This window comes from Rhincodon typus, chromosome 30 (genome assembly GCF_021869965.1).
Source record: "Rhincodon typus isolate 14 chromosome 30, sRhiTyp1.1, whole genome shotgun sequence".
Classification (NCBI taxonomy): Eukaryota; Metazoa; Chordata; class Chondrichthyes; order Orectolobiformes; family Rhincodontidae; genus Rhincodon; species Rhincodon typus.
In genome coordinates this window covers 23,585,225-23,609,423 of record NC_063361.1, presented here as the reverse complement: position 1 = coordinate 23,609,423, position 24,199 = coordinate 23,585,225, and the positions used below count along the sequence as shown (strand labels likewise).

The window sequence follows — 24,199 nt, the reverse complement described above, 5'->3', positions numbered from 1 at the left end:
GCCTATATGGAGTTTGCGCATTCTCCCTGTGTCTCGGTAGGTTTCCACCCACAGTCCAAAGATGTGCAGGTTAGGTGGCTTGGCCTTGCTAAAATTGCCTGTAGTAGCTGTTGCAGGCTTAGTGGATTAGCCATGGCAAAGGCAGGGTTGCTGGGTGGGATGCTGCTTGGAAGGTCAGTGACTTGATGGGCCAAATGGCCTGCTTCCACATAGTAGGGATTTTGTGTATGATGAAAGATTGGATTGATTAGGACTATATTCACTAGAGTTTAGAAGAATGGAGGGGGACCTCATAGAGAACTATAAAATTCCAACAGGACTTGGCAGGGTAAACACAAAAAAGGATCCTCCTGATGACTAGAGATTACAGAACCAGAGGTCATAGTTTAAGGATGTGGGGTAGGGCTGAGAAGAGAAGAAATTTCTTCACCCAGAGAATTCCCTGCCACAGAAAATAGCTGAATATTTTCTAGGAGGAGTTAGATCATAGAATCCCTACAGTGTGGAAGCAGGCCATTCAGCCCATTGAGTCCACACAGACCTGACCCCCTGTCCACCTAACCTGCACACCTTTTGACTGTGGGAGAAAACCCATGCAGACAGGGGGAGAATATGCAAACTCCACACAGACAGCTGCCCAAGGCTGGAATTGAACCAGGGTCCCTGGCACTTTGAGGCAACAGTGCTAACCACTGAGCCACCATGCTGCCCATAGTTCTTCAGGTTAAAAGAATCAAATGGCATGGGAAGAAAACAGGAACAGAGTACTGAGTTGAATGATGAGCCATGATCATATCAAAGGGCAAAGCAGTCTCAAAGACCGAATAGCCTTTTCCTACTCCTATTTTCTGTGTTTCTATGCATTTGGATTGCTGTTATTCTGCCATTCACATCACCTCCAGAAACATCTTTCACTCCCTTTGGCTTTGAACCATGGAAGATTTTGCCATTTAGTCTCTACCCTTTCACACTGAAACCTCTTATGTTTCTAACTTTTCTTACTTCTCATGAAAGGCCACATATCTGATGCGTTAACTGTTTATTTTTCCTATTTTCATTTCTAATTTCACACCTTCACTCTCACAAGGTTTGCATTGTGGGAAATCAAGGGTGTGGACTACCTGAGGTCACTGCTGTGGCTGGGACCATGGAATTGCTTCCAATATATTTGGAGAAAAAAGGTTACGCAAAAACCCTTTTTAGAGTGGAAGTGTTGTTAGACAATGATTTACATTAATTCCAGTGTCCTAGTAAAGATATGGTGCGAGTTTATATCATTCAGAGAAGCTCGATTACTGGGTTCTGCTGAATTAGCTGATATCACCTAGGGCTATGACAAGCCTACCTTCCTAGGCAGGGAAAAAGTTATGGTCCTTCCCCCTCACCGTCGTGCTTCCATGGCCTTTGCACTTTTGTTTGTAGAGTGAGGATTAAAGACATTAATGTGCATCTTTAATATAGCATTGGCCCGAGGCACTTCACAGAAGTATTATTAAGCAGAATTTGACACAGATTTACATGACAAAGAGTAAGAATGAAAGAGGTAGAGGTGTTTAGAGAAGCAAGGTTTGATTTTAGAGTATAGGCAGCTAACAATGTGTCCGCCAGAGTGATCATAATCATAGAAACACATGAACAAGGAGTAGGAATGGGCCATTGACTATTGAGATTATGGCTGATTGGATTGTAGGGAGTGATTGCTGACATTGGCAACTGTAGACAACAGTGCACGTGCGTGCTCACTGGGGAATGCATGGTTCCAAGCACTGACATACACATTACTTGTGTCATCATCTGCAAATGCATTTCTGTGCATGCACAGGGAAGGGCACCCAATTTTGAAGTGGGTTTCAGTGGTGGGGAGAGGGATGCTGGGTTTGGGAGGGAGGTGGTGGGGAATTCCCATTGTGAGAAGAAGAGTCCAGCAGCTAGGGATGGTGTATCGACAAGGAGAGCTCAGGGGCAGCAAGGCCCTCTACCTGTCTGTCTCCCTCTCTATGCTCTCCCCAACTCCTGATCCCTCCTTCTCATCCCATCTCTCCCTTACCTCTCCCCAAACCTTCCCTGGGTTCTCTCCCAGAATCCCTGATTTCCCCGCTACTCCCCCTTCCCCTGGTCCTCCTGATCTCCCCCCCAACCCACCCACTAACTCTGGCTGTATCCCACCAAGATCTGTGCACATGTGATTCAAAGTGGCGCAGGGTACACAGACATCAGTGTCAGCAATCACAACTTTGATTGTGACTTTAAATTTGCATCTGCACCTCTCACTGATAACTTTCACCCCCTTACTCAACAAGAACCTATCAACCTCCACCATAAAAATACTCAAGGACTCTGCTTCTACTACCTTTTTGGGTAAAGAGTTCCAAAGAGGAACATTTTTCTTTTTCTCATCTGTTTTAAATGGGCGATCACTGATTTTCAAGCAGTAGACCTTCATTCTAGTTTCTCCCACAAGAAGAAGCATCCTCTCCACATCTACGATGTCAAGATCCCTCAGAATCTTATATGTTTCTAAGAAATCACTTCCTACCCTTGTAAAATTAGGCAGATACAAGTGGAGCCTGTTCAATCTTTCCTCATAAGACAACCTGCCTCCTCCAGGGATATTGGGGAACTGCAGATGCTGGAGAATCTGAGATAATAAGGTGTAGAGCTAGATGAATCCAACAGGCCAGGCAGCATCAGAAATTTCTTAAGAAGGGTCCAGACCCGAAACGTCAGCTTTCCTGCTCCACTGATGCTGCTTGGCCTGCTGTGTTCAGCCAGCTCTACACCTTGTTATCTCTGCCTCCTCCAGGTACTGGTTAGGTAAATTTTCTCTGAACGTCTGCAGATGTAACCTTCCATAAATAAGATGACCTGTACCATGCACAGTACTTCAGTTGTGGTCTCACCAGTGTCCTGTAAAACTGAAGCATAACCTCTCTACTTTTGTTTCCAATTCCCCTTCTAATAAATGATACCATTCGGTCAGCTTTCCTAATTACTTGCTGTACCTGCATTACAACGTTTTCTGATTCATTCATTAGAACACCCAAATCCCTCCATCTCAGAGCTCTGCAATCTCACCCTTTAGATAAAACGCTTTTTTAATTCTCCCAGCCAAATTGGACAATTTCACATTTTCCACATCATATTCCATTTGCCAGAACTTTCCCATGCATGTAACTTATCGATATCTTTTTGTAGACTCCTTATGTCCTTATAGCTACTTACTTTCCTATCAATTGTTGTGTCATCGAGAAATTTGGCATTCAAATCTTTCGTCACTTCATCAGTCATTTATTGAAATTTCAAACAGTTGAAGTTCTAGCACTGTTTATTCCTGCTCTCGGCTTCCAGTTAGTGAGCCAATTTTCTATCTAGGTGCACACTCTGCCACATGGGCTTTTATTTCCTGCAATAACCCATGATGTAGCATTTTACCAAATGCTTTCTGGAAATAATGAGGATCTAGAACAGGCTAGAATTGGAAGAGACCAGAAAGCTATCTGTGTAGGCCTGAAAGAGATTCACAGATAGAGATGGGGCTGCTATGTCAGGGCTTCGGGTCCCTGGAACAGGCTTGTGATTATATCACAAAACAGTAAATCCTAGCATAAAAATAGCACAGTATGAGTGGTGTTAGAACACTCGAGGATAAGAATGTATTAAGAACATATGATCAAAGAAGATAGTTACATCAGTTAAAGACAAATCTATAAGTCAGAACCTGGTTTATCTATAATTACCACGTATGGCAGTATTTAGTATTAATTAATAATTGTGTCTTTTTTAAGTCTAAGCCTGAAAGCAGTTCTTTGCTTTGACTTCCCTTCGACCTGTCTGTCTTGAACTCAAACTCGTAATGTGGCATCAAACCATATCATAAGAGAGGTGAGGCCACAAAGGCATTGGAATTGAGGTGTTGCCAGAGCAGTAGGCAATGTAAATCAGTGAGCACTGGGGTGACAAGTAAACAGGATTTGGTGCATATTAGGATACGAACAACAGAGTTTTGAATAAGTTCAAGTTTCTCAAAGGTGAGAGATTGGAAACTTGCCGGGACAGCATTGGAACGGTCAACTAAGGTGTGCTTCATATCAAATAGCTTGCTAATATTTACTGTGTAGGTTGAGCGTGAACGATGGTTGTATAACACAGCTGGCATATGTGAACTTATTTGAGTCAACAGATAAAACATGGAAGGCATCAGGAGATGGGAAGGGGAAGAGAACAGCAGCAAAGGACAACGTGAGAAACTTGAAAAGGATATAAAATAAGATAGAAGGGAAGTGATAAATGGAAAAAAAATCCTAACAAAAAAAAACTTACCAGATGAAAAATGCCTACTTTGAGAAAAATTGCCAATATTAAACTCTAGGATACAGTAGCAGAGCGGATGTTCCTGGAGTAGTAATTAAGGGGCCTGGACTAATGATCCAGAGATATGTGTTTGCCAAATCTGGCCAAAACAGTTGGAAGAGATAAATTTAGTGAAATAAATAACTCTGGGATAAAAATCTCCTTTCAGGAATAGCGACTGTGAAACAATTGGAAAATTGGTAAAACCTACCTAGCTCACTAATGTACTTCAGGGATGAAATCTACCATTCTTACCGAGTTGAGAGGACTCCAGACCCACAGCAACATGGTTGGCTCTTGGCTGATCTCTTGAATGGTTTTTCTAGCAAACCAGTCAGTCCAATAGGAAGTCAATGAACACTGGTATAACCAGTGATGCCCCATATCCTGGGAATGAATATATGTAAAGTACACAAAATCGACATTTTTATCTATAATTCAGTTATACCCATAAATATCGGAGGATATTTAGAGGTTCTTGATTTCAGAGAGAAGGCCTTTCTGACTATTCCGATGATGATTCAGATTGGTTGTCATTATTTGAGGAGTTGGAAATGCTCCCCCATATTATGGGGATTATTTTCTCCAAAGTAATTTGTATTTTGCTTAGCTGTCTGTTTTGGAAGACTTTATTTACATGATAAAATGCTACACATTTCAAATGAAGTTATTGTCTATGAATTGCTGTCAAATATTTGATATTCAATGAATATAAACCCCAAACTATCTGATTGATAAACCAGAAATTAGATGCTTGAAGAATGCCTTTAAAAAAGGCTAGTTAAACTGGTAATGACAGAGTGTATAATGGTTTCAATTTATTGATTAATGTTCATTTACAAATGAATTGCAACTACGACATTCGTAGCTAATTCATTATTCAACTATTTTATGCAAAAATCCTTGAAAAACAGATTACATTATTTACAAATGCATGATCACTTTATTTTGTCAAGCTATTCAATAAAAGAAATAACAATGGTACAGTAAATCTTAGGCTCATCCTATCATTAAAATACATCAATTGAAAATTGATGTAAACAGACCTTGTAGATTAGTTGAATCGGGATGGGGATAACAGCACTGAAGTACAGCCACTTTCCTGCCTGAACTTAAATGGCAGTTAAGAGCACTCTGGATGAGGATACTACACAGAGAGATGTGGTTCCAAGCTCCTACTAGCTTCAACCTCGGAATGGTAACTGTCACTGCACTCCACTATATTAATCGTGCCCACTTTGGATAACATAATAGTTCCTGTGAGTAAAATTGCTAACTTGTGAACTCTGCTGATTGACAGAAAGATTGAAGCTCATTTTGTACACAAGTGAACAGAGAGGCTTTGAACCTATCCTGGAATGCAGTTGGATCCTGGGTGCAAATAAAAGGAGGGCTTAGATGTCGGAAACCAAAAGATAGCTCTCAACCCCAGCACCAATCATTCCCTTGAAAAGACATTTTTTTCTAGAAAAAAGCCCCATTTCCCATAACAACTATACAAACTGTGACAATTGAGATCAACATCTGCAATATGTACAATGCTACATAATCACTGATTGCTGTGATAATTGATGCCATTTTCCTTAAGTAGTGCTAAAAAATGATTCTTGCTCAACATAAACTAATGTTATTTTGCTGACCAAATTCCTCATCTCTCTTCCTGAAGGTATATTGATTTATTGCTGACGCACTGTTCCACAGGTCCTTATTTGTGTGTGTGAGCTTCGACCAAGAGTTGCAAGATATTGAACTGTAGAGGGGAGACATACATCCAATACTTGCACAGGCATATCCAGCAAGAACCACTGGATAACAAGCAGAGGGAGAAAACTCTGGATCTTCCCTCCACTCTCCCTGCTTCTTAATCCTGTGAAGAAGAAGTTTGTGTACTTTGCTACACATGTTCTGGATGAGATTAGCTAATCCAACATAATTCAGGGGTAAAAACCCAATGCAAGTGGCTCAGCTACTTTATCATGGACCCACTGAGCCATCGTAGGCATTTTCTGAAAACTGCATCAGCAATAAATGCAGCTAGGGTGGTATTGGGAAAGGGTGGGATTGGGGTAAAAGAAATTGATAGCTATTTATGGACTTCTCAGTTGTATGTGGCCGACTGTTCAGCTGCTTGTGAGTTTTACAATTGACAACTGTGTTCCCTGGACAAAATTTGATCCAAGCATTGAGTTGAGTGTTCAGCCGCCAGATCCTGGTAACTTTGGTTTTATATCCCAGTGCTGCCCACTTATTTCTCTCAAGTCCCTGTTGGATCTACTGTCAGATTCAATATAAAGCATTCACTACATGCTGGATAAAGACGCTTTGAATAGTTAGTTATTGAAGAAGAAACCACATCATTCGGTGCATCTGCACACTCACTGTGAGTGCTACAGTTGGAGGTTACCGGTGGTTTGTTTTTCATTAATACTCTGTACTGTCATTTATCTGGCTGTGCAGAAAGCAGGAGATAGCTTTCCCAATGCCAGAGTTGGCAAAAACAGAATATAACTGAACCGTGGCAACACAAGATGCTAGAAACTTTGAATTTCAGTTTGTCGAGTGTTTGCATTTTGGTCTCCCTACCTAAGAAAGGATATACTTGCCATAGGAGGGGTGGAGTGGAGTTTACTAGGCTGATACCAGGGATAGCAGGTTGTCCTATAAGGAAAGATTGGTTCTACCAGGCCTGTGCTCACATGCATTTAGAAAGATGAGAGGGCATCTGATTGAAACACATAAAATTCCAACAGGGCTGGAGTGGCTAGATGTGGGGAGGATGTTTTCCCTGGTCGGCGAGTATTGAACCAGTGGTCACAGTGTCAAGTAGACCATTTAGGACTGAGATTGGGAAACATTTCTTCACTCAAAGGGTAGTGAACCTGTAGAATTCTCTACCACAGAACGTTGTGGAGGCCAAGTCACTAATATTTAAGAAAGATACAGATTCCTTTTAGATTTTACAGGAAGAAATTGGGAATATGGCATTGAGTTAGAGGATCAACTATGATCACATTGAACGGTAGAGCATGCTGTATGGGCTGAATGGCCTACTCTTGTTCTATTTTCTACATTTACAACAGTATTCTAGAGTAGTGACCCAAACCAGCAGGGAGCTGTATATGGACATGGCTATTCTGGACAGTAATGCACCTCAATATCAAATGGACTACCCACACTCATTGCCTAAATGTATACATGAAGATATGCCAATATGGGTCTAGTATCATTGAATTGTACCCAGGCAATCGATGCTTTCAGTAGGAGAGCAAAATCAAGGTTAGAAACCTGTGTGTTTTAAACTTGATCCTCTTTTGTTCAAGAATTTCGTGATGTGCATCCACTCCTTGGTATCAACCTTCAGCCAGCACACCCAGGATAAACTACCAGACAGCATCATCTAACAGACACATCTGTCAGCAAAGATTACGGTAACTTATAAAAGCTTAAAGTAAAATAAAACACCCATTGCACAGAATACAATGATATTGCATTTGTAGTGGCAATGTGCAACCTACTTGCTCACCTTGCTGTTTACAGGATGACAGCAAAGTAAATGATCTCAATCTGGACCTCAAAACAAATGAAAATTGATTCATACACTAATTTTATAAACGTATTTTTAAAGGAAATTTTGAAATTATTGATTGTCCCAAACTTGCATATTTCAGGTGCAACATGCTTAGAACTTGTCCAAAATGGCAACTTCTGTTGGATAATATGAGTCTTTTAACCATGCATTATAAATACCATGCTTCCTTGCAAAGTTCTTATTCCTACAAATATCAGCAAAAGTTATGGCTCATGACTACCCTTAAAAGCGTTTGACCATACTAGGCCATTTTTCCTTCAGACCAGCTGAGTGTCTTAAGGAAACAGGACAAAAGCAACAATTGACCAGCTTAGTTTCAACTAATGTGGTCATTGCGGGACAGGCCAAAAGCGATTAGTACATTTCTACGACTTAAGTAGTGAACCTAAAATACATCATGAATATTTTACATATCAGTATAGCAACTGGTCAACACGAGAGGTAGCTTTTACTGTTCCTCTGCCACAGAGGCACCTAGTACTCCACATGCAATTTAATCATCACTTCACTGAGATTATGCCACCGCCGTATTAACATGATGAGCCTTAATACCTGTGAGTAAATAAAAGACTTAAACAAGTCCTGGTACAGACTCTAAACTGGCTGGCAAGGCATTTATTCCTTATTTTCACTTAATAATACATGACTGGTGGAGTTTTATTCCTCTTAATTTTGTTCCTTACACTAATATCAACTAATTGCATCGGGGTACTGTAAATGATCCATTTGTACTTCTCAATTTCATGTTTAGTTTATTTCTACCATGGGGGCACATGCTGGAAATACAAGGCTATGATACAGGGAGTGTGATATAAATAATCTGTGAGAAACTCTTTAATGAGTAATACCTCCCAAAACCTGCAGGCACAGGCAGGTGGACAAACTGATTTGGGTTTAAGCCAAACAAAAGCACAACCTGAGCTGGCAAGATAGCAATGATCACGTCCAGGAATGTATTGGATTGAATGCTGATCAAGGTAAAAGGGTTTAAGAGGAATGAAACATTGTCTGTTTCCAACACCCGAGGTAGAATTTTCCCATTTACAGACAAAGCTCAAAAGCGGACAATTTTCCTGGAGAGAAGTCCATAGCTGACCTTGGATAGAATGCATGCCTGATTGGGAAGCTCACTGATAATCATTGAATTACAAACCCAGAACGAGAGATCTTGGCCCACCAGCTAGACAGGCAAACGCAGGATCACCACTCAAAGTTAGGGGCTGCTTGAGAGATCCTCCTGGAGGACAATGTCCTACCCTAGGTCTTGCACAAATTAGCACAAACCACCCCCTCCCAAACAAACTGACAGACAGGGATTTACCTTTCTGATAGGCTGACCCCTTCACATTCCAAATGCAGCTAAGTAATGGCAGCCTATGCCAGATGAGACCCTCGAGTGGTCATTGATTAATTGCCTAAGTCCCTCATTGAGTGCTGAGGCATGAAGGTTGAACAAAATGTAATTTCTCTGGTGGGAGGAAAGGGACAGGTATATCTTTGATGCCACTCAATTATCTGCTCCTCCCACCAGTTCCCCTGCATTCATTGGGAGGGGTATATTCCAAATCTAGTGCTGGGTCATTGCATACTTGAGAAAAATTACCTCCAACTGGGGGCTAATTCTAATTACAGAGAAATGTCATCGTTGTCATTTCTAATCTAGTCAGCTCTCAGAGACTGTTCACTGGTGCAAAGTTTTGTTGGTTTTGTGTTGCGAGCATGTGCTCACTGGGAACTAGATACAGAATGCAGATATTTTAGAAATGGTTGAGGCAGAATACAGATAGCAAAGTTTAGGTTTTTGTCTGGATTCCACTAATTCCTGGAATGAGAATTTATTTCCCCAACCGATTAATCTGAAATGTAACTTTCAGTAATTTGTCACTCGGATCATTTACTTCCATATCCCAAACTCATACTTGAGTAATAATAAAATGTCTAAATGTACAGTTACATGATAATCCCTAATAGAAGTGACAAAGTTACAATCCATGCCCTCTCCATAGATTTGATGTGGATTGTACACTGCTATTACAAGTGCCTGATATTTATACTGCACGCTGCTGGATTCTGAAGCAGGATTATCCCATTTCAAAGAGAACTCTTCTCCCCCACTTTAAAAAGGTGTTTTCATGACAAAGATTCGATTCACCTTTTCCGTCTGCAGTGAAGCAAACTAACCACCAGTCAGCTGATTAGTCAGAGCATGGACTCGATTCAAGATTAGGTTTGAATATGGAATTGTATCTGAAAGGAAGTGATTTAATGCATTTTATGCTTTAGTGTGTTGTGGAACAAAATATCATGCTTGTTTTACAAGTAAATATTGGGTTTTGCAATTTCACTTCCAATTTTTCTGGATTTCTTTGCCATTACTCCTCTATTCAATTTTGCTTAATTCAGATTATTTAATTTTCATTTTACTCATGTGGTGATTTTCTACTTTGCTTAATTCATATCCAAATTACAATTTTTACGATTTTTTGTTTACTGCAATAACTGTCTTACTCTGCTAAACAGAAACACAGTCTACAGTAGGAGACCTCAAATGGCGTTAACCAATGCTGATTAAACACAAAACTTAGAAGTTAAAGAGGCAAGAAAGCAAAGATGTCCCAACTGTAGAGGGGGAGAGAAACAGACTAAAGTCAGAAAACAAGGAATATCTGTTCATTCAGCAGACATGAGCCTTTGAATGTTGGGTAAATTTCTGAAAATGTTCTGGTAGATTTTACAACAAAACTCTTGTAATGAAACTCAATTAAAAAAAAGCACAAAATAGCAGTTTTCAATAAAAAATTGAGAACAAATAAAATACATGTTGGGGCTTGATCAATTTGATGCTTATTGGGGAATAATGAGATTTTTTTTAAAAAGCCCTGCCTTAAACTACAAAAGAGCCTTGCACAATGTGTATATGTATTGGGTGAGACATATGCAAGAAAAGAAATAGACAAACCAATCCTCTAAAAATCATATACACAATGACTTTATATCCCCAGTTATTTGATATTCGTATGTTTAAAGCAACAGATTCTAACATAATTTCTACCAGTTTCTAATAGTTGTTGCAGTGCAATTAGAGAGATTAAAAACCCAACATTCGCCTTGTTGTTGATCAATACATGTATCCTTTGTTATAGTGCTGTGAATTGATGCAGCCTGCATCTGGCATGTAGGCGGTGTTCTCGTCCAGATGAGACAGGGGTACAGTGTCTTCTTCATTCACGTGCCGATCGAATTCAGACTTCAGCAGTGGCCGCTGATTGTCAGGGAATGCCAAAGAGAAGAGCGCTTCAGGTTCGCACACGAACTTATACACATATCGCTCGCCAGCCACCTGCAAACAGCAACAGTCATTGGAGTACACCAGAGGGCACCCAGCTGCTCTATATGCAGAGGATAACAATGGTTCACTTCAGAGCTTGCGTCAGACTTCTTTTCAAGTTCTCTCCTCTCCTCCCTTGACAGTTCATGAAGAAATTGATTTTCCATGATTGCCAGAAACTTTTTTTTTTCTCATGTGCAAGCTTTGACATGAATCTTGGCAGGCCATTTGACTATGGAGGGCATCACAGAAAACCCTCTGTCTTCAGCCGATTCCCGCACATCCATGCACTTGCCGAGCATATCAGTGCTCTGTGAACAGAAGTGCAAGTCCGGCTAATTACTTTTCTCTAGCACAGAGAAGTAAAGGCCAATTACTGTGACTCAGATGGGATTAGAAAACTGCACAGAGCAAGGATCTAACGTAGCTCAATGCCACACCAGATCACTTACTGGAAGGCAAGACTTAAAGCAAGCCTAAAAGTGCTAAGTACCTCCACAACAGATTGCAATTTTTTGGCACCTGATCAGTTCCCGGGCCAGAAAACTATGTGGAAAACATGTGACTGTGTTCTTTCCCCATCAAAAAAAAAATTAAGTTAAGAAGTAGTTTCAGTCCAGTAGAATAGACTGCATAGTAAACAGAAAATAAAGACTTTCCATCATACGACCAATTTTCCACACTTATTTCACCACTACTATTTCACCTATTGCTGCCACTTTCTTTTCTGAACTTAGTCAGCTAATCGTTTTGTAAACTGTTTGGCAAAGAGTTCCTAAATGACAGGAAATAAAACTGCAAGGGAGTCTACAGTTTAACCATATATAGGTTGCGTACCATTCTGGCTCCATAATACAAAGATCTCTTAAGTCTGGACTTTAATGGGAGTGGGAAGGAGAAAGAAAGGGAGTGGAAACATGTTTGCTCCTTTAAAGATTACAACTAAAGTTGTGGGTCATTTTTGGAAAGGTTGATCAGGTTGGGTTTATACTCATTGGAGTTTAGAAATTTGAAAGGCGATTTTATTGAAACACAAGATTTGAGAATAGGGTGATATAGTTTGGCGGTCTCCCATTTAAGACTCAGGAGATATTTCCTCACCCCTTCCAAGGGGCAATTAGTCATCGAATTTCCTTCTTCAGGGAGCAGTGCAGGCTTGGTCATTAAATAATTTTAAGGTTGAGTTAGATAAGATTTTTGATCAATAGGTGACTTAAGGGTTATGGGAGGCAGACAATGAAGCAGAGTTGAAGCCATCATCAAATCAGCCATGATGTTACTACAATACGGAGCAGGCTCGTGGGGCAGAGTGGTCTATGCTTGCTCCTGAGTCTTGCATTCTCTCTCCTGGAGGCATTTAGTCTGACTGCTCCCTTGTCTATTTTGCAGTCTCCCATCCCATCCCATCTTGACAAGGTGGATCAATTGGCAATGCCGCTGCACCCCTATCACAATCTCAGATGACCCATACTGAATTTTACTTCATATGATTTGGGGAGTTGGTTTCAGGCAGCACAGTGGCTCAGTGGTTAGCACTGCTACCTCACAGTGCCAGACACCAGGTTTCAATTCTAGCCTTGGGTGACTGTCTTAATGGAGTTTGCACATTCTCCCAGCGTCTGCATGCGATTTCACTGCGTGCTCTTGTTTCCTCTCACAGTCCAATGATGTGCAGACTAACTGGATTGGCCATGCTAAATTGCCCAGTAGTGTCCAGGGATGTGTAGGTTAGATGGTTTAGTCACGGGAAATGCAGGGTTACAGAGACAGGGTAGGGAGGTAGTGTAGGAATGGGATGCTCTTCAGAGGGTCGGTGTAGACTCGATGGGCCAAATGGCCTCTTTCCACACTGTAGGAATTCTATGAGATTCAACTGTAGAACTGAAACTGAAACTCATGACCCAGTCCTGTCTGGATTGGATTGTGTCTGTGACATGTCTTTTGGAAGTTGCAGTCTTATCCAATGATGTGCAAAAGGAAGTGTGTTAAAGTCTTAAATGAGGATTGATATCAGGAGATGTGCACAGGTAGAGGGTTAGCTGACTGGCAGGGAACAGAGAAGCTGGTCATGCAATTTATAGAAGGGTTTGGTGGATGGGGCAATTGTGGGGCTAAGTTTTAACCTATACAATTGTCTGATTTGATGCAGGTGCTAGCTATAAAATGCTCACTTTAATAATTACATTGAACTTACCTTTTGCATGATCCCCTTCTCATAATAGTAGCGAAGTGAACGGCTAAGTTTATCATAGTTCATGGCTGGTCGGTTCTTTTGCATTCCCCACAGTCTTGCCACCTATAGAAGGAAAATCATTTGTTCAACATGTGCACAAAAATAAATGAATGATTCTGGTCTTTTCCATCTTTCAGGGAAGGATATCACCATTTTTAACCAGTCTGGCCTACAGGTGGTTCTGGGTCCACAGTAATGTTGCTGACTCTTAACCGCTCTCCGAAATGATATAGGAATGTCAATTAACCTGCTACAGAAAAATGTACTGTAGACGTATCAAAAATTCAGGGATTGCACCATCTCAAGAAGGTGGGTTGTAACTAGGGCCCAGGACAGGGGTATATCAGGGCCCAATAACAGAACCCCAGGGCCAGAACACCACAGAGATCTGTGTTTTCTGTCCTCACTCACAGCTACCTTCTTGAGGGATCTTCGTGTTGGGCAATTATCACAGTCTGTGTCAGCAATATTCACATCCCAAAAACAATTAAAAAAAACAAATTATGAAGAGTAGCAGAGTTTTCCTAATGTGATGCAGAAAATGGATTTAATATTTCATAATAGTCCCCTCACAGTACAACTTTGTGAGTTCAGAAGTCTACATGGACTTAATCAGCAACATTAAAGTGTTACCATTGAATAAGACAATACAGCAGATCATCGGGGGCCCAGAAACTAGTCATCAGAATAAAAGCCTCAGAGTGCACTCATTTGGTAAGTTAACAGTTCGGATGAATACCTTTTTGTATTTGTTCTGAGTACAAATTAAAACGTAAGTTTTTCTTACAGATGTTGACAAAGCTTCTGTGCTTTTCCAGTACTTCTTATTTCCTTTCAAATTTCCCATATTAAAATATTCTTAAAAGAATCACTTGATACTATTGAGTTTTGTTTCACTTTTGCTAAAATTGTAGCCCTCACTTTCACGAGTAAGCACAGTAATACACAGCTGTTACTTTGAAGAAGTATCTGCTTGGTGTGTAGCTGATACAACCTTTCCACATGACCATAGACTCATTTACTTTTAGAACATTTTCAACATGGCAGAGATGAATATTCTTGATGTAACATGCAAATACAAGAATTAGAAGAAGCTTTAGGTCATTTTGCCCCCTGGACTTGCTCTGTCATTCAATAAGATCATAGCTCATTTAATTTTTTTTAATTCATTTACAGGATATGGGCACTGGCCAGGCCAACATTTATTGTCCATTCTTAATTGTTCAGAGGACAGTTAAGAGTCATCATATTATTGTGGGTCTGGAATCACAAGTAGGTCATATGAGGCAGGGAGGGCAGTTTCCTTCCATGAAGGACATTGGTGAGCACAGATGGATCTTTCTGACAATCGATAATGGTTTTGTGGTCATCGTTAGATCCTTATGATGGGGCATACAGACCTTTAACATCTCATGTCAAGATAGCACCCCCAACAGGCAGCACTCTTATCAGTGCCCAGAAGGTACAATTGGAATGGGTCTGTGGATTCAGCTGAGTATGAAGTCTCACCAATGGAAGAAAGAGTAGGCACTTGGATAAGATACTGGCTAGTAATGAGTAGCTGTGGAAGCAGAAGCCCAAAGAGCCTTAGAAGCAAGAGAAAATACTATCATAGAAAAGAATGTTACAATAGAAGAGACTGCACAAGTTCTCAATAGTCACTGACAGAAACTAGGATTTAATGCTACTTCTGAGAAATGGCTAGTCAGGGAAAGCAATTGTGTTTACTCTCATCAAAGAATTGGGTCTTTGTCTGCAAGCTTAAGCTTTCTTCCACATTTTTCCAAAGTTGTCATCCCACCTTCAAGGCATCACTCGGAGAACATTGATGGATTCTCACAGTCATCAATAGCTCAGCCACAGGCTCGTTCTCCGGGTGGAACTTTGGACAGTGGAAGTGATTTGACAACTATGGCTGCTATGTACATATTGTAATGTGGTAGGTCACATTATAGGTGTACAGCCGGTGGGGGTTTGTGACAACAATATTAGCGAAGCAGAGATCAGAATTTCCATTCACCTCAGTGTGCAGCATTATTTACTAAGTAAACTAATTATTATTGTTCCCTCTGAAAGTACAGTCTAAATGTAGACATCCTAAGGTTTAAATCATTGAACTTCATTAACCAACAGGTCTTTGTTTAACAATGTGCCCTCAAATGTACAATGCTTTCTGGAAGTTCTGCGCACCAAGGGAGAGTAACTTTGTTAAATGGAGTCATCAATCACCACTGACACTAATGGGGATGTCACTGATCTCCTTGTTTATTGCTTTGTTGTAAACGTTGATTTTTTTAACTGTCAGCACCTAGTCCTGGGCAGAGAATGACGCCATTTCTATGTCAGCAAATCAAAATGATACTTGGCCCAGCAGAAAGCAATAGCTCATTGTGGATGATGTGAGAGTCCCAGGTCGTAGGTATCCAGGCAGACCTTGCAATGTTAACTGATTGTGGGTGCTATTATATTGGCTTAGTGCATAGGGGTGGTACTGTGCCAAACCATTCCGCAGGGAACATGGTCCAATCGCCAAAGATAGTTAATCTCAATAGATTTGGGCTAATGAGAGAAGACCTTGGAACAGTGAGAAAAGAAACTCCATTTCTCACTGGTATCCATTGCATAGTGCCACAATGTACATAAACAGTCGAGGTGAGTTTATGATGTACACACAGATTAATAGCCTGTCAATGCCCATAGTCTAGTTCACACAATGGTCATCTTGGTGTGGTATTAGGTGAGCCAATACCTTCAGGAGGTGTAACCTGGAAATCACGCAAGTGCTAACATGCCAAACAATATTAATGTCATTGTCACTGAGCAGTGTGGTGCAGGTAAAATCTTCTGCTCTGCAGAGTTGCCGTATTCCAACTTGGGCGTTCTGGCAGAGTGGGGACTGAACACAACCCCATAGAAAAACAGGAGAAGCCAATCAAAAGGGAACATGGGGGTGGCATGGTGGCTCGGTGGTTAGCACTGCAGCCTCACAGTGCCAGGGACTCAGGTTCAATTCCAGCCTCAGGTGACTGTCTGTGCAGAGTTTGCACATTCTCTCTGTGTCTGCGTGGGTTTCCTCCCACAGTCCAAAGATTGGCCATGCTAAATTGCCCGTAGTGTTCAGGGGTGTGTGGGTTATAGGGGGATGGGTCTGGGTGGGATGTTCCAAGGGTCAGTGTGGACTTGTTGGGCCAAAGGGCCTGTTTCCACACCATAGGGATTCTACAATCATGAAACCTCTCCTTTATGTTTTTTAACAGCAGCTTGAGCAGGGTCCTTGGGAGAATTTGTTAGCTGTTCTTTCAGCAAACGTCATATCCATCCTTTCAAAAACAAAACCCAAACCTACGATTGCCTCTCAAACATGATGTCGGCTAATGTCTGTGTACCTGTGTTCGACTGCAAAGAGATCACTCAATAATAATTAGGACTGAGAATTCTCAATCATTCCTGCCCCTAGTAAGTGCTGCAAATTCTTGAGTTATAGATGATTAGAAAATTCTGTTTCCTTGAGTATAATTTACTGAGGAGCACCCAAATAAAAATGGACTAAGATTGTAACCAGAAAGAAACAGAAAATCATACTAATACTCGTGTTTTATGTTTTAAATGGCTACATATGAGTGATATGTTGGAAGACTTTAAATATCTGTGGAACTACACACAAAATAGAGAGGGATTGGAGAGAAAGCTGAAAATGGCAGGTTTAGGTGAATTGAGACTTCATATGCCCCTAGGATTTTAGGGGATACTAATGTGAGCAGAACATATCTGAATAAACTACTTAAGTGGAACCATTTATCAGAATTGAACCATGGATTTTATTTCATGGTCTGAAAGTTCCTGCTCCATAACTCAAATTTACATCCGCAGATAACCATTTAGATATCACTCAAATGTTGTCGCTTTGTTTTGAAGAAATTTGAAATATTACATTATAATGAGTATTACAAATCAAGTCAAATGCTAGCTTAACAAATTGAATGTCTTGGCATGTCTATCTTCCTTAATGAAACTTTGTAAGTGTAGTGTTCAATTGCAGGGTTTTAATCAGTACACCCATGTATTAAATAGCACTGCTGGGAAAATGGGCACTACTGCACACAAATTGCAAGATGGCAAAACCAGTTGCATTGTCAGTTCCTAATGGAAACTGGCAGATTATTAAGTCTCCAAATTGCACTGCTGATTCCTGCCCTGGCTGAATTTTTCACATGTTCCCAAGCACCAGGTTCTGCACTCCATAACTGGCCTTCGGCTTCAGTCTAGCCAGCAAAAATCTGACAGTGCTGCAATAGTTAATCCATCAGCTGATCTGACTTCTCCCAGTCCACCCACCAGAAACACTGGCAGATAGAACGTAACAAATGTCCTCCCCCAATATCCCTTCAGCCACGAGAGCTATATCTACAGAGGAAGTGTCACTGGACACAAAACGTTAACGCTGTTTTTTCCTTCACAGATGCTGCCAGACCTGCCGAGCTTTTCCAGCAACTTTGTTTTTGTTCCTGATTTACAGCATCCATGGTGCTTTCAGTTTTTATAGAGCTATATCTACCTCCATCTTGAAAACACAATGTTTTGTCCTCAATGACTTTCTATGGTAGTGAATCCCATCAAAGAATCAATCGATAAAGTGCCCCCTGCATTCTACTCTGAGTATGTGAGCTCCAAGATGCACAGCAGTGAGCATTAACTTAAACATGCATTCACGAAAGTGGCACATAAAGGTTCACCAATGCAAAAAGATTTCCACTCCAAGTTTCCTGAAATCAAACAGAAGCTGATTGAAGGACAGCAAAGAAAATATGAAGAATCAACAGTCTCTATATAAAGTTCTCTGTTTGCAACAGAAATAGAGATGGCTTTAGTGGTGCAATGGTAGTGTCCCTATCTCTGAGTCAGGAGGCCCAAGTTCAACTCCCACTTGGTCCAGGGGTGTGTTGTAATATCCTTGAACTGATTGATTAGAAAATTCTTACAATGGAAATAGAAGCATTCATGTTTAGAATGCTGTAATTTCTCTTCCTTGATTACTGGAAATGCAGATTGGGAATTCAGGCATAAATCACAGAAGGAGGCCATTCAGCCCATCAGGCTTGCACCAGCTCGTTAAATGAGCACCATCACTTAGTGTTTTTCTGCATAACCTTACACACTATTTGTCTCCAAATAACTATCCAATGCCCTCTTGAATGCTTCAATTAAACCTGCTTCCACCATACCTTTAGGCAGTGCGTTTCAGATCCTAACTTGCTGCTGACTGAAAATGTTTTCACTAACTCACCCTTGCTTCTTTTGGAGATCACTGAATTTAAGCCCTCTTGTTCTTGTTCCTTTTTCAAGCAGGAATAGTTTTTCCCAATCTACCCTACCCAGGCTGTTCATGATTTTGAAAACTTTATCAAATCGCCACTCAGCCTTCTTTTAAAGGAGAACAGTCCCAATTTCTTCAATCTTTCCTCATAAATGAAGTTTCCTATCACTGAAACCATTTTTATAAACTGCTTTCACGCTCTCTCCAATGCACTCACATCTTTTATACAGTGTGGCGGCCATACTGTACAGAATACACCAATGGAGGTCTAACAAGTATCTTGTACAAGTTCAACACCACCTCCTTGCTCTTGTACACTATGCTCCTATTAATAACGCCAAGGATACTGTATGCTTTATGTACTGCTCTCCAGCTATCCTGCCACTTTTAGTGATCGATGCACATATACACCCATGTCACTCGGCTCCTGCACTTCCCTTAGAATTGTACCCCTGATTTTATGTTGCCTGTCAATGTTCCTTCTAACAAAATGCATCATTTCACACTTCTCTGCTCTGAAACTCATCTGCCACCTATCTCCCCACTTCACCAACTTGTCTGTGTCCCCTGGAGTTGTACGCTGTCCTCTCAGTTTACAATTATTCCATGCTTTTGTACACTGCAAACTTTGAAATTGTTCCCTGTACACCAAGATCTAGATCATTAGCATATTTCAGGGGTACAACGGTCCCAATATCACCTCTTGGGGAATTTCACTACAAACATTCCTCCAGGTCAAAAAATATCCATTGACCGTTAATTTCTCTGTTTCCTTCACTCAGCTCATTTGGGGAATGTGTAGTGAAATTCCCAAGATCTGTTCCTACTAAGTGCTATTTTGTAAAATTTCCCTTCAAGATGTTTATACAAAGCATTCGGGGGTGGATTCCAATTGATTTTGGATCTGATCGTGTGAAGGGCCACAAGACCACCGACAATAGTTTACCAGCTTTAAATGCAATAAAAAAAAAGTGTTCCAAGATACTGCACAGGAACATTATAAACTAAAATTTGACACTGAGCCACCAAAAGATATATTAAGGCAAATAAACAAAAAAGTTGGACAAAGAGGGAGGTTTGAAGGAGTGTTGTGAAGAAAGGAAGGAGATGAGAGGTAGAGGGATTTAGAAAGTTTGGGTCTCACAATCGAAGGCACAACCATCAATGGTAGAGCAGTTGAAATTGTAGGTGTTGCAGAGAAGTGCAAGATTACTTGGTGCTGGAGAAGATTACAGAGATAGAGAGGGGTAAGGCCACAGTGAGATTTGAGAACAAAGCTAAGAATTTTAAGATATTGCATAATTGACAGCACAGAGTTATGGATGAATGGAGCTTGTTGCAAATTAGGACACAGGCAGCAGAGTTTTGGATGAGCTCAAGTCTACAGAGAGAGAAAAGAATTTGGGTGCTGGGCAAAAGTACATTAAAACAGTCACATTCAAATGTAACAACGAATGAGTTTCTTCAGCTGATGGACTGAGGCAGGGATGAAATCAGGCAATGATTTGAGGAGGTGGGGAGAGGTATGAGGTCACTGTGGGCAAAAAGGTTGGCTACATATCCAAAGGCAGCACAAGAGTAATCAATGATTTAGAATTTGAATCCCAACAAGTCTTTTCACGTAAAAGTGGAATTTCATACATTTTAAACTATATTTAGTTTTATGTCTTACTCCTAAGTAGTTAGGATTGTGTTAAAGATTCAGTCCAGTGATAAATGTCAGATTTTGACATTGTCATATTAGCTCAGTTGCTATTTCAGCTGATAATGTAATTGGTCCATTTTTCCTGTGTTAGGCTGGTTAGAAATGTAATGGCTCCCTCCTCAAATTGGTTTTGACTCCTACATGGGTGACATCATAACAGCAAAAAAAATCAGTTTGTTTTAAAACAAACTTGAAAATTAAAATCTCTGAAATTCAAACTTCCAAAAGGGTGATGGAGATATTTCCTTGTCCAAAGAAGATCACCACTTGAAACAGATTCTAAGTAGGTTACAGGAGATTAAAAACTGGAGTAATTTAAGGAACAGCTGGCTGGGATGAGATGGGAAGGGAAACACAATTAGACCATTAACAGATTGATCAACAATGAAAGGCTGAACAGTCTTCCTGAACTGTATTGCTCTTGTGATTGTACCCTTCTTCAACAGCACCTTCCCTAACTAAACCGCATTGTAGCCTAACACTATTCACCACAGACTGTTTTTAAAATGATCTGACTGTGCATCAAAATAATATCAATGTAGTTGATGTATTATGGCTCCTTTAACCGCTCATGTATAGAAAAGCTGTGACAGGCACTGGGCAAGCGAGCTCAGTCAGGCCAATTATAACGGGTATTTTTATTATTTCTTTCAAATGTGTATTTTCTTTTCAATCTTAGTCTACTTTATTTAAAAGTTTTGCCAATGTACACATTTTCTGTGTCATACGTACCTCCCGTAACTGTGCCTGATGCATCTACCGCTGTCAATTTTTCCCATCTTGTCTCTTCCACATTTTCAATCATATTTAAACCTCTCTAAAAGACTCTGCTCTTTCTTATCAATACAGTTTCTGTAAACATCAAACCCAGCCTCAAGGAATGAGGATTCCATCCAGACACTAAAAGGGGCATTATCAATACTTGTCTAAAGGCACTGAAAATGCAAACAATTTTAAACTTGTTCCTGGCAACAGCCAAGAATGTAGCTTCATCAGGTTTTTATGTGAATGGCTTATGCTTTTAAGCTTGAGGTTGAGGATCAAGGTCCAGTCAAGGCTAAGCAGATTCTGATCAAAACAAGAGGGATGTGGTGCTGGAAAAGCAGTATGGGTGGAGGAAGAAGGGACTATTTCAAAGGTTCCCACCTTATCATGTGGTTCGAGTCATAGTTTCATCCATGTTCTGGGTGCTTGCTAGCTCAGTTGGCTGGATAGCTACTTTGTGATGCAGTGATGCCAACAGTGTGGGTTCAATTCCTACACTGGCTGAGGCTGCCATGAAGAACTCGCCTTTTCAACCTTTCTCTTGCCAGAGTCATGATGACCCTCAGGTTAAACTGTCACCAGTCGCTTCTGTCTAATGAGAGAGTAGCCTACGGTCTGGTAGGACGATGGCAACTTTATCATTACCTCATCCAAGAGAAAAGAAATCCTGTCTGCACCAATGATATTGTGCCACACGCCCCAAAACAAACTTAAATACTCAAATCTTTCAAATCCCAAATTCTTTTGAACTGACCCACTATTTTCAAACTTTTCTGAATAATATTGCTTCCCAGCTCCTAATATTTGATGTACTCCTGATAAGAATTCTAATGTTGTTCTTCTGGCAGCAGAACCACTCCTCTGCCATCTTGATACTAACATATTCTGGGCTCATTTCTGCGTGCCTACCTTGCCAATAGCTTTGCCAATTCATCAAGGTCTCCTCCCACCTTCAAAGACTTGTGCTGCTGCTTTACCCAGACAGCCTTTCCATTCCTAATGTGGCTCAGTTAGTAGTACCTTTACTTCTGAAGCACAAGGTTGTGGATTCAAGTCCCACTGGAGTACACAATTCAAGGCTAACACTCCAGTGTAGCTTGGAAAGTGCTGCACTGTCAGAGGTGTCAACATTCAGATCAACTATTAAACAGCCCCAACATCTCCTCCTTTGGTTCAACACCATTTTTAAAATTAAACTTTAGAGAAGCACTTTTCGGACTTTAAAGACAAATTGCTGGTTTTCTGTGCAGCAAACAAATGAAAAGAAAAAAGTAAGCCCTAACTTCTCTGAAGATCTCCTGGAAGCCTGTTGCTAACTTCAGCACCAGCTACACTTACTGACCCTTCTTCTTTAAGCATTCCACTACTAGCTGCTGTTTTTCTAGAATTCCCAAAGTATCATTGGGTGAACTCTTACTTGCTGCTCATTCCAGACCAACACTTGAAATACACAGGGGCAGTGGGCAATTCTATCCCTGGATGGCCCCATATCACCTCAGAAAATCTACTCATGGGTGAATAGTCAGAGAAAAGGTACTAACATAAATTAAATGAGAGAAAATGGCAATGAGCTACGGTTGATTATCAAAGATGTTAATGACTTCTTCTAATTCTGTTTCTGTGTGAGTCAAAATAATCCATGTGTCAACCTAAATGCGAAAAGCATTCTTACCAACTGACTATCAGTTAATAATGAGCTCATGAGAATGAAAAAGTACCCCTCAAAATAAAAACTAATTCCCCTCCATTCCAAACTGTATCTCCTTACTTGTTCCCTGTCTCACGTTATTGTTCAATTCCCAGTCCGTCTCAGATGCTCCCTCTCAACAGTTTCTAGCCATTCATTCTTTAGCTTATTTGCAATAATTATGTAAATATGAAAAGCTGTTTTACAAAAAGAAGTGGCAAACTATTTTCTCACCTCTTCTGGTTCAACCAGTTTGAATTCCATCCCTCGACCCGTCCAAGCAATAAAGTTAGAGTTGGATGGGTCATCCAGGAGTGCAACCAGGAACTGCCACAGCTGGAGGGAGCCCCGACGCTGATATAAAGGGCCGTCACGATATGTACTGATCTCCTGCTTGATGTCACCTGCCAAATGAAAACAAAAAATTAATTGCACTTAGCTGAGTGAAACCACGAAAGAAATTGATCCAGATTATAAGCAATGACATACAAGCAGTCATATTTTCCAAAAAATGTACAGAGCTTGGTTGTACATTTTCCCTACTGAAAAGTCTAGGGAAAAGTTAAGGCCCTGAAAATACAAAATGAATTGAATATTTTGATTAGGTAACATCAAGATTGTTTAAAAATATACGCTGCAGAATAAAGGATGTCATATGGCGTAATGGGTAGCATCACTGCTTCTGAGTTCCAAGTTCAATTCTCACTCCAGGATTTGATGGCCGGGTGAGATACATTTATAAAGTGGCCAACAGTTCGATTACCAAACTGCAAATCCTTCCAATGCTTTCATAGATAATAAAAGGGATAGAATTTGTTGGTCAGCCACATTGCAGAGGGTAATGGCTAACCGCTGCAGATTCATGGAGAGGACATGGGATTCAGCTCAGTTCAAGGCTGAAAATGAGCCTTCAGGTCTGCCTGAGTCAGTAACCCAGGCAGGAGGCGGCATTAACCGAAGGGGATGAGAACCAGTTTCATTTTCCCAATGTTCAGTTCAAAAAAGTTGCAGATATGGAAACACACCTCTCGAGGCATTTGTAGGCATGGAAAGAGACACCGTTGCTAGAGATATGGCTAGATGCATTGGAAACGGCAGCAAGGAGCCTCAGAAGGGCAGTCCTAAGGAGTTAGGCAACAGCAGAGGCAGCACAGGCAAGAAAAATACATTACAATAATACTGCAGTCCGGCAGGATACGTTTCATGAAAGATAAAAGGACATAGAACT

At 40.7% G+C, this 24,199-nt stretch overlaps 1 protein-coding gene across 6 annotated transcripts in view; it reads right to left on the bottom strand.

The window, feature by feature from the left end:
• Positions 1 to 5,143: 5,143 nt before the first annotated feature.
• etv4 (ETS variant transcription factor 4) overlaps positions 5,144 to 24,199 on the bottom strand; it is a 97,940-nt gene continuing 78,884 nt past the window's right edge. For 5 of the 6 annotated variants that reach the window (XM_048614729.1, XM_048614731.1, XM_048614730.1 and 2 more), the window contains 3 exons: positions 23,206 to 23,375; positions 13,462 to 13,563; positions 5,144 to 11,279 (listed from right to left, as the gene is read on the bottom strand). In XM_048614729.1, the coding sequence (XP_048470686.1) occupies positions 11,058 to 11,279; positions 13,462 to 13,563; positions 23,206 to 23,375 (494 nt within the window). In that variant the 3' untranslated portion in view covers positions 5,144 to 11,057. Of the gene's footprint in view, positions 11,280 to 11,368; positions 11,579 to 13,461; positions 13,564 to 23,205; positions 23,376 to 24,199 lie in introns of those variants that run through there. The other variant, XM_048614732.1, reaches the window with a different exon arrangement.